The sequence below is a fragment of the Marmota monax genome, unplaced genomic scaffold (genome assembly GCF_021218885.2).
Source record: "Marmota monax isolate L192 unplaced genomic scaffold, Marmota_monax_Labrador192_F-V1.1 WCK01_AAM20220418_F8-fsc00004, whole genome shotgun sequence".
NCBI lineage: Eukaryota > Metazoa > Chordata > Mammalia > Rodentia > Sciuridae > Marmota > Marmota monax.
The window spans coordinates 17327194-17336861 of record NW_026692881.1 but is presented as its reverse complement, the minus strand read 5'-3'; the positions used below and the strand labels follow the sequence as shown (position 1 = coordinate 17336861).

Here is a 9668-nt window from a genome sequence, read left to right as displayed (position 1 = left end):
CATGTAGACACCATCACAAACATTCCCCATCAGTAATGTTCTAATTGCCCATACTACCACAAACACAGAATGCACACACACACACACACACACACACAACTCTCACACTCCAAGATATCCACATCCTTTCAAATATAGCAATCCCAGGAGAAGCTGCCTCTCCTCAGCTCTACCTTCTTTCAGTTTGTCCTCCTCCTTTTCTCTCTCCAGAGTCTGAGGGTCTTTCCACCCATATATCCTTTAGGTACAGGTACCAGAAGCTGCCTCTGAAGCCCCAGCTCTCACCAAACCCAAGTAGCTGCAAGATGTGCAGCTCAGCAAGGAGCAGGCAGCCCTGACTCCGGATCCGGAGGGTTTTATTATTTTTTTCCACATAAATTACACAAGCACTTTATAAAATGGTTACACAGAAAACACCTTATTAAGTGCATAACTTAAACCCCCCTACAAACAGGATCTGGAGAAATGGGCTGAGTTTGTGTGAAAACCTGTCTGTGCGTACCTGGGTGCAGCTGGGATGTGAGGTTGGGGGGCCCAGTAGGCCCAGTGAGGCTGTTGTGTGTGGAATGGTGTGTCACTGTGTGTCTGTAGCTTTGTGTGTCTTTGAGAGAGAGCGCCATGCTATTCGGGATGAATCTGGGTAACCCTTGGCCTGTACCTAATAGTGAGGGTCAACAGTGTGAAGGCTATGACCCTATGTGTGCATGACACTCTGCCTTAGCTCATGTATGGTTCTTGGGTGGTACCTGGAGGGATAGTGACATCACCTCTATGTGGGCCTATGGTTATTCAAGTGTGTGATGAGGAGTAGGACAGAGAGGAGTTTCCCAGGGCAAATTCAGAGATCTGGAGATCCCAGAAGCTCTTGCATCCAAACTCATCTCCCTGTCTCTCTCCGTGCCATGTTAAAATTGAAATAAAATGAAATGAAGGAACACTGAGAGGACTCTGAACATTTCCAGAGGACGTGACCTGGGGGATCGCATAGGCTTCTGGGAAGGGGTCTCCGTCCCTGTCCCCAGCGCTCTTTTCTTCCATTTAAGACCGGAACAGTGTTGGCAGGAGCGTTAGGGGCCGGTGCAAGGGGAGCAGCTTTCCCCTCCCACGTGCAGTCCAAGGTGGGGAGGGGTGGGGGAGAGTCCTGGCTCTGAGGCCTCAGAGGCCCTTAACTCGGCCTGGGGTCCCCCAGAGTGAAGCGTGCAGGCTCACTCGCACGCCGACGCCACAGATGTGACGCTAGTGATCTTGGTGGAGTCGTCAGACCAAGGCTGCAGGTTCTGCAGGGCGAAGAGCGACGAGTTGTGTACACACAGTGGGTCAGCCGGCAGCGGCTGCGCCAGGCTCTTCTGGAAGGCCTCCTGCTGCAGCTGCAGGAGGATGCGGTTTGCCTGCTGCCTCTCGGCCTCACGCTCCTCCGCGGTCTGTCGCCTGTACCGGGAACAAGCCGTTACCCGCCAGGGCACCAACCCGGCTCCCGCGCGTGCGAGGGTTCCGAGCGCGCTCCCGGGAGATAGCTTCGGTGAACATGGCTCCTGTTTGCAGCCCCCAATTCCAATTTAGGCTGTTTTAACACATTCCATCTACTTGAGTGTCCTGATTCTGATAAAGGCTGGGAATACAGCCCAGTTGGTAGAGTGCTTGCCTCGCATGCATAGGCCCTGGGTTCAATCCCCAGCGCCACGGGGTGGGGGGAGACTGGGAAACCCAAAAGTGGATGGAGCTGTATCTCCCGGAGGAACTGTGGGTATGTCCGCTAGGCCTGAACTGCTGGGCCTCCCATCTGAGCGCAGCGCCCACACCCTCACCCCCTTAGCTAGGGGTAGGTTGGCAGGTCGTCTCTCCCCACCAGTATGGGAGACCTGGCGCCGCCCCAAACCCAAAGAGCCTCACCTCCCCACGAGTACACAGAGGCAAAGACCAGCGTTTAGACCTCTCTTCTCTCCTTTCTCTGAACCTCCCCCAGGGCTCAGACCTCGTGCACCAAGCCCTGTGCCCTGCCCCGGGCTCCCGCCGGACCCACCAGCTTCCTCGGAGGCAGTCTTGGGAAGCGATGACTCACTTATTCCATTTAATGCCGCCCCTCCACCCTGTCAACTGAGATCAAACGTCTGTCTCTAAGGTGGACAGACCTAATGGGAGTCCCCGGGGCCTCCAGAAGCAATTTGTAGGCGATCGATGAAGCCGCGCGAAGCCTGCGAGGGCTTCTTCCAGCGGCCGCCGCTAGCCTCCTCGCGCCGCCCCTTCTGGACTTTTCATTCGGTGTATCTTTCTGCCTCTTTCTTCCCCTTGGTTCCTGCGTTTTAAACTGCACCCAAATGTTTCTCTTCATTCACTCTGTGTTTTGTCTATTGTTTTTTTTTTTTTCATCCCCCTTCGTTTTCTCTGAATTAAGGGAATTTCTTTGAAACGAAAATGGCGATTTTAATCATCCAATGCTTTCCTTTATTGTACATAAGATTTCCTTAGGCTGCCTGCCATGCTCCCTTTTTCTCTTGGAGTGGGGAATCTATCTTTGTCCCTCTCCTTTGTGTTTCAGTTTCTCTCTTTGCTTGACGCTGCCTTTCTGTGTCCCCACTCTAGTTTGGTGTGTGTGTGAGGGGGTTGCCTGGCTTCTTCCCCTCCCTTAGTCTACAATCCTTAGTAGGCCTTGAAAATACCAGCGACCCCTCCCAGCTAGCCCAAGCTCCCTCTTTTACCAGTTTTCAAAGGGTTGAAACCGAGTCCCCCACCCCTTCCCCAGAGACAGGAATGTTGATGGGGGGCGGTAGACTTGCGGGCCCGGGCTTCCTTTGTGGCCCCAAGGCGGAATCCCGAGCAGATTCCTCGCCTTCGTTCAGAAAAAGAGGAAACTCCAATTCCTTCCTCTCTCCCCGAGGCCCGCCCGGCCCGGCGCCGCCGCCTCCGACGACTTTGCCCAGACTCTTGCGCACCCCCCGCCACCCACCCAGAGCCTGAGCGTTCGAACTCGCGACAATGCGTTTGGACCTGAGAATGCGGGCCAGAAGCGCAGGAGGATGCAGGGGTGCAAGAGGGTGTATCTGGAGAATGTTCCAGTGTCTGCAGGGAATAAGGCTACTTAGGGGAGTGGGGGACGCTTAATGTCCGCAAAAGTAGGGGAGAGAGAAGAACGAAAACGAGAGGGGTTGACGTATAGCATGTGAAAAAAATAAAAATAAAACGTGTAGTAAGTGTAATTGAGAAAGGAAAATGTCTTTTTCTCACACACCCATCTGCTCCTAATTGATCCCCCTTTCAGTGGGACCCACTAAACCTAGTCACAGCCGGCGCGGATTGATTTTTTTCCTCCCAGGGTAGGGAACCCGGTGGGGAGGAGGCAATCAGAAGGGCCCAGCCTGCGTTCTGGGGCCCCAGTCGCCCTGCCGGGAGTCCGGATGGAGCGCAGAAACAAGATGAGGCCCGTTTCTGCTTCCATGTCTCTGGGACAGAAGAGGTTTCCCCGGTAAATGAGAATTTGCACAATCAAAAAGCCTCTGAGGATTCACTGAGCCCAGAGGTCCCAGATACACAGTAGTCTAACACGCCTGTTTGCCCTAGCGGCGGCGGAGACCAGCCGCATCTACATCCGCACAGTTCAGAAAGTCCTGAAGCCACCGGTAAAACAGAGCTAAGTGTCTCCAGTCCCACCTGGCTATTGGTCTTGATTGCTTCCAGCTCCCCGCGAGCCTTGCAGAAGCCCGCTCCACCAAACCGATCAGAAACCAGCGAGCAGAGGGAGTCTGTTTGCCCAAAGAGAGCCAGCGAGCAAGCCGAGAGCAGCAAGAACTGTGCCGCCCGCGGCAGGCCTTCCCTATGTGCTCACCTCCACTTCGTCCGCCGGTTCTGGAACCAGGTTTTGACCTGAGCGTCGGTCATTTTGAGCGCCTTGGCCAAAGCTGCGCGCTCCGCGGAGGCTAAGTACTTCTGGCGGTGGAAACGCTTCTCCAACTCGCAGATCTGCAGGCGCGTGAAGGACGTGCGCGGCTTCTTCTTCTTGGGGGGCGTCCGGTTCTGGTAGGGGTGACCTATACGGCGTGTTACAGTGAAGGGTGAGAGGGCCACTGGAGCGGGAGACAGACAGACGGCAGAGGCAAGCGGCAGAGCGTCAGGAGGCGTCCCAGGCCCGACACCACGCGAGTCAGCGAGCGCAGTGGCTGGACCCCTAAAAGCAAGACCACGATCCTCCCAGCAGCCCTCAGCTCCAAGCCCGCCACGGGAAAGGGCACCCTTCCGCCCGCCAGGCTGACGCCTCCTCGGCAGCCACCACCGCCTAGGCCTCCCTAGCCCGGGGCTTCCCAAGCCCAGTGGCCTCCTTGCTCCCTTCCTCCCACCCAGGGTCAGTGTAAGGAGAGCTAAAGGTCACAGCCCCTGGCCTCCAACCTCAGAAAAGCAGGCCAACGCTAAGAGGCAGAGGGTAATCAAGGTGCCTGACTCTAGGTCTTGACCTGAGCACCTTCACAGCCCTTCAAGACATAGCGTATACCAGGTGTGAACTTACAGATCTGTGCACACAAACAGGAGGATGTATACACCCAGACAAGTACAGACACAGCACAAGCACACAGGACACAAGGTAATAGGAGGCCATAGTCATATACTCCCTCAGAACCTCCTTCAGTCCCAACACAGGACTAGGATGGACTGTGGCTCCCCAGAGTAAGCCTTGTGCTGAGTGTATAGACACACACACATACACACACACAAACACACATACACAACAGTGGTCTCCCTGTCCCAGGATCCTAATATATGTATATCCAGGAGAGTGGGGTCCTAGTTGGGGGTTCCTCCAGAGCTTTCAACACTGACCTTGGGTAGGGGAATGAGGTGGGCACAAGGCTCTGCCTACTCAGGCCTGCCTGAGATCACCTGAGTTGGAGCATTGGGGCCCATGAGTGAGGGTTCTTCCTGGAGGCCCACAATGCAGCAGCTGTTCTGCTTCTGACACCCCCCACCACACCACACACACACACACACACACACACACACACACACACACACAGGCTTCTGCCACAGTCCCAGAATCTGGTCAGAAGCTCCAAATGCAGTCTCTGTGCTTCATAGAGGGCCTGGAATTCCTTGGGATTATCTAGCCACGCTTAGCTCTAAAATTCTTCTCCCAATGTCTTTGCACACGTGTGTACACCCACACATACACACACACACACACACACACACTTTCACAGTTGGGCCCTGGAGCTGGGCTGGGAGTCCCAGCTGCAGCCAGCAGAGGCCTGGTTGTCCTATGTCCCCTCTCTAAGGCCCAGACCAGGAATTGAGTTCAATTCGTGGCAGTTTCCCAGTGGGGTTTGGGGATCTGGCCTGCGGGAGGATCATGGTCTCAGATCCAGGGAACGGGAAGTAAGGGCCTGGGGAACGGGCTGTGCCGGAGTCCGAGCTGAGTGCCCAGAGCGGAAGCGGGAGCGGAGGGACCCGCGACCAGCCAAGGAAGGAGCTGAGAGGGCAGGAGCCAGCCTCCACCTAGTGCAGTAATCATCCCGAGAGTCGTCCTCCAGCCACGGATGCATTATTCACCCCGGAGACAACAGAGTTGGGCCCTGGCGAAGACGCCCAGCCGGGACAGAAAGAAAATGAAGAGCAAGCTGTCTCAGGCGACTCAGCCCCGCGCCGCCACCGAAAGGAGAAAGTCTACTCTCCGACAAGGACCTGCCAGCTCTGCTTCGCGGGGAACCCGGCTCTTTGCCGGGCCTGACAGCACGATGGGCACGGGAACTTGATGTGTGTATGGCGGGGCAGAGGTGGGAAACCTGTTCTTGCATCTAATTGTGGGGGTCCCAGCCTCGGTCAGAAAATCGCAGCCGGGGCGAAAGAAACACTTTGTTCACATCGCACCCCTTTCTCTGAGATCCCTGAGCCTCGAATGTTTACAGAAGATAGTCTTGAATCTATAGCCTCTTCCCTCTACCTGACTGGACCCCAGGATCCCAAGAGAGGGGACCAAGGATTGCTTCTTGGAGCAGGGGTCCTGCAGGAGAGTAGGAGGGACCCAGGCTGTGAGAACTCTTGGAGCACAGCGATTCTGGGAACATAGAATTCGGCGGACCGCTGAACTTGGCGAAAGCGAGGAGAGGAGCTGGGCGACCTGGCACTTAGAGGGGTGTTCAGGGAGCCACCAAGCAGGGAAGGGGTAGTGCAGAGCCCGAGCCACGGCCAGGCGGGGCGCGCGCGGGCCGGACTCACCTGTGAACCTGTCCTTTGTGTATCTGCGGTTACTCTCCATCCAGGGGAAGGTGAGGCCGGTGAGGTTGTTGACACCCGGCACGGCAGGCACAGAGGGCACAGTGGGCAAGCCAGTAGCCAGGGGTTGGGGGTGGGCCACGGCTCCAGCTAGCGGCCTGTGCGCTGGCACCCGGATCACCCCGGCAGCGCTCAGCGCCCCCCCGCCGCCGCCGCTCCCTCCGCCGCCGCCGCCCGGACCAGGGCCGCCCGCCAAGGCCATGTTCACATTGTAGGAGCCGGCCAGCGGGCCCATGCTGCAGGCGCCGCTGCTGCTTGCGGGGCCGCCGGGGCCGCCCGGGCCGCCAGCGCCATAGGCCCCCGCGCCCCCGGCCCCGGCCCCGGCTGCGGAGCCCCCGCCGCCATAAGTGTAAGCGCCTCCGACCAAACAGCCAAGGCCGTATTCTCCGTCCTGGAGGCGAGAGGCCGGCCCCATGCAGCCGCCTTGGTCCGGGCTGTTGAGGATCTGGTCAATGCCGAAGCTGATGGGCTCCGCGTGGCCGGGGTGGAGGTGGTGCGGACCCAGATGCTCCATGCTGGCCCCGGCCCCGGCCCCACGGGGGGGCCCGGGCGGCGGGTGCTTGCTGCGCTTGGTTATGGGGGGCAGCAAGCAAGGGGGCGCGGAGGCAACAGCGGCTCCTGGCTGCGCCGGAGACTTGAAGACGAAGTGCGCAGAAGGGCTAAAGTAGGGGGGAGGGGAGAGAGAGAAGGGGCTCCGTATTCTTCCCTTCTGCGGCTTCTCCTTCCCCTCTCCGGCTGCTTGCTCGCTGTTGACTCTGGGACATCAATCACCGGGCGAAAAAGCCCTGTGCTAGCGAGCCTCGCAGTTTCGGCCGGGTCTCTCCATTGGCTGTACGCTGAGAGGAGCGGGGTGAATGACAGCGCGGGGGAGGGGGAGAAAGGGGGAGAGGAGGCCAGGAGCCCAGACAGATGCAAGAGCCAGAGACAGAGGGACAGAGACCAAGGCTCTGAGTAGTTCCTGTAGAGAGGGAAGAGGGGAACAATGAGGAGAGGCTTAGAATGAGAAAGAAAAGGAACAGGAAGTGGCCATTCCCAGAGATGGACAGACAGACAGACCCAAGGAGGGAGAAGTGAGAGTCCTTTGCCTCTCCTGGAAGGAGCCGCCCCCTCATTTTTGGACTAGGCCAAAGAAGTCCAGCCCACCAAGCCTCTGGGGACGGGTGTCCTGCCCAACTGGAGAATCTCCCCAAGGGCTCAGCTGGGAAACACCTGTCACTCAACCAGGCGATTTACTCCAACTTCAAGTCCGGCTTGTTAGAAGGTAGAAGACTTGTCTTCTCCCAGGTATGGAGCCCAGGCCCTGAGGCAGGAGGGTGAGTTCAGGCTTGTCCTTCTTTAAAACAGGGCCTATGAACAGCTAGCTACATATTGTTATAAAAAGCAGCAGCGAAACCAATTCAGCCCCTTTAGAGAAATTAAGGAAGGTAAGACTTCCTGAAAGGCAGGTACAAGTCAAGAGAGTTGGTTCAGGGCTTGCTGCTGGGGTGCTCCATCCTCAAGATACCCCTTTCCATTTAAATAAACACATTCTTCAAGAAGCAATCTCCACTGTGTTTGAATGAATCCAACCAGTTTGCTTTACTTTCCACCTAGCACCTAGCCCAGGCTGGCTATTCCAAGCAAGAAGTCTTTAAACTGCAGTGAGAAGAAGGAATTATTTTGTTATTTTTGGAGTCTCAGGGCAGGAGACCTAAGGGCTTAAGGTAGTGGGGGCTGGGGTTGGTGGGACTAGGATCAGGGAAGTGCATCCAGGACAAATTTAGGCCTTTTCAAAGCTTTGCCTGTGGCTGCCTGGCTGAGAGCCCAAGAGAGAAGGAGGAAACTCCCTTTTTCTGCTTCCTCTCTTTTCCCTCTCCAGTCGGGAAAGGTCTGCTCTCTCCTAGGAGTGAAGCTCTGAGAAAGGGAGGTCCCATTCAGATTCAACCTTCTGGGAGGGTTTATCTCTACCAGGTAAGATGCTAGAATGTGAAGGCTCACATTCTACCATTCAAGTCTCACTGTAATCTATTTGTTTTGGTCATGTCCATCACTTCCACTTGAAAAGATCTTCTTGAAGGCAGGAAGTGGTTTACTCATCTGTGTCCCCCAGCTAATACAGACCAAATCAATAAAATATGTTCATCTTGGTGAATAATGAATGAGTGGATCTTTAGTCAACAAATATGTATTGAGTACTTACTATGTGCCCGGCACTATTCTAGGTACTGGAGACACAGCAATGAACAAAACAACGTTTCTGACTTCCTAAAGATTACATTCTATAGGGGGGGGGGTGAGACAATAAACAAAGAAGATAGGTCAAGTGCAACACACAGGGCTGTAATCTGTAAGTACTTGGAAGGCTGAGGAAGGAGGACAGCAAATTCAAGGCTAGTCTGGGCAACTTAGGGAGACCTTGTCTCATAATTTTAAAAAAGTGGGGGGAGGCTGGGAACATAGCTCAGTGGGATAGTGCCCCTGGGTTCTATCATCAGTACTGCAAATAAATAAATAAATAAGCCAGATGTTAGTAAGTATTATATAGAACTATATAAACTTGACAGCAACCCTTTGAGATGAATATTATTCCAACTTTACAGATGGGAGGACTGGAGTGGCTAAGTTGGTATATAGAGATCAAGATGGAAGAACTAGACTGGCTTTGCTTTTCTAGGTTAGCCTAGAAACCTGGCTGCTGGCTGGAAGCTGATCTACATGGGGGAAAACTCTGATCTCCAGCAAAGGGGACAAAGGCCCCCTTGAGACATAGCCAGATATTAGTTAGTAGTTGTTTGTAACTCTAAACAAAGCCATGAGAAGGAAGGTCCACTCCTTTAGGAGTTCTGTGCCCACCCCCACCCCCCCACCCCCGCACAATCCAGGTATTATATACAACCTAGAAGGTTCCAAAACTTATTTGGAAGTTGTTTAAATCTAAATGAGTCTCTTTCCTGGCTCTTATCTTGAAGGAACACAAATGTTTACTGAATAACTACTACGTGCCAGGACCACATCACACATAAGACTCATAGCAATCCTGTGAAGTTAATATATATGTCCACTTTTTTATAGTTAATAAAACTGAATGAAATTTCATGGCAATAATTATTCATAACAACCAGAAAGTGTAAACAACTCAAATGCCCATCAAATAATGAATGTATAAACAAAATGTGACATATTCATTCAAGGGAACATCATTCCACCCTAAAAAGAAATTTTAAAAAAGTGCTGGTTCATGCTACAACAAAGATGAACCTAGGAAGCATTATACTAAGTGAAAGAAGCCAGGCACAAAAGGCCATATGATTCCATTTAAATGAAATTTCCAACATAGACAAATTCATACAGGTAGAAAGTAGATTTGTGGTTGACAGAGGTTGGGAGGAGAGGGACAGGGAAGTGACTGCCAATGGGTACCAAGTTTTGTTTTG

At 54.2% G+C, this 9668-nt stretch overlaps 1 protein-coding gene across 2 annotated transcripts; it reads right to left on the bottom strand.

Annotated features, from left to right (window-relative positions):
• Nucleotides 1-339: 339 nt before the first annotated feature.
• On the bottom strand, nt 340-7321 carry Tlx1 (T cell leukemia homeobox 1). 2 transcript variants are annotated; one of them, XM_046450522.2, is made up of 3 exons: nt 6199-7321; nt 3821-4058; nt 340-1428 (listed from the first exon to the last, which is right to left on the bottom strand). In XM_046450522.2, the coding sequence occupies exons 1-3, from the start codon at nt 6767-6769 to the stop codon at nt 1206-1208; spliced, it is 1032 nt and encodes a 343-aa protein (XP_046306478.1). In that variant the 5' UTR covers nt 6770-7321; the 3' UTR covers nt 340-1205. The 2 variants fall into 2 exon arrangements, with proteins under 2 accessions (XP_046306478.1, XP_046306479.1); XM_046450523.2 differs by having other exon boundaries at nt 3821-4022; nt 6199-7318.
• Nucleotides 7322-9668: the final 2347 nt, after the last annotated feature.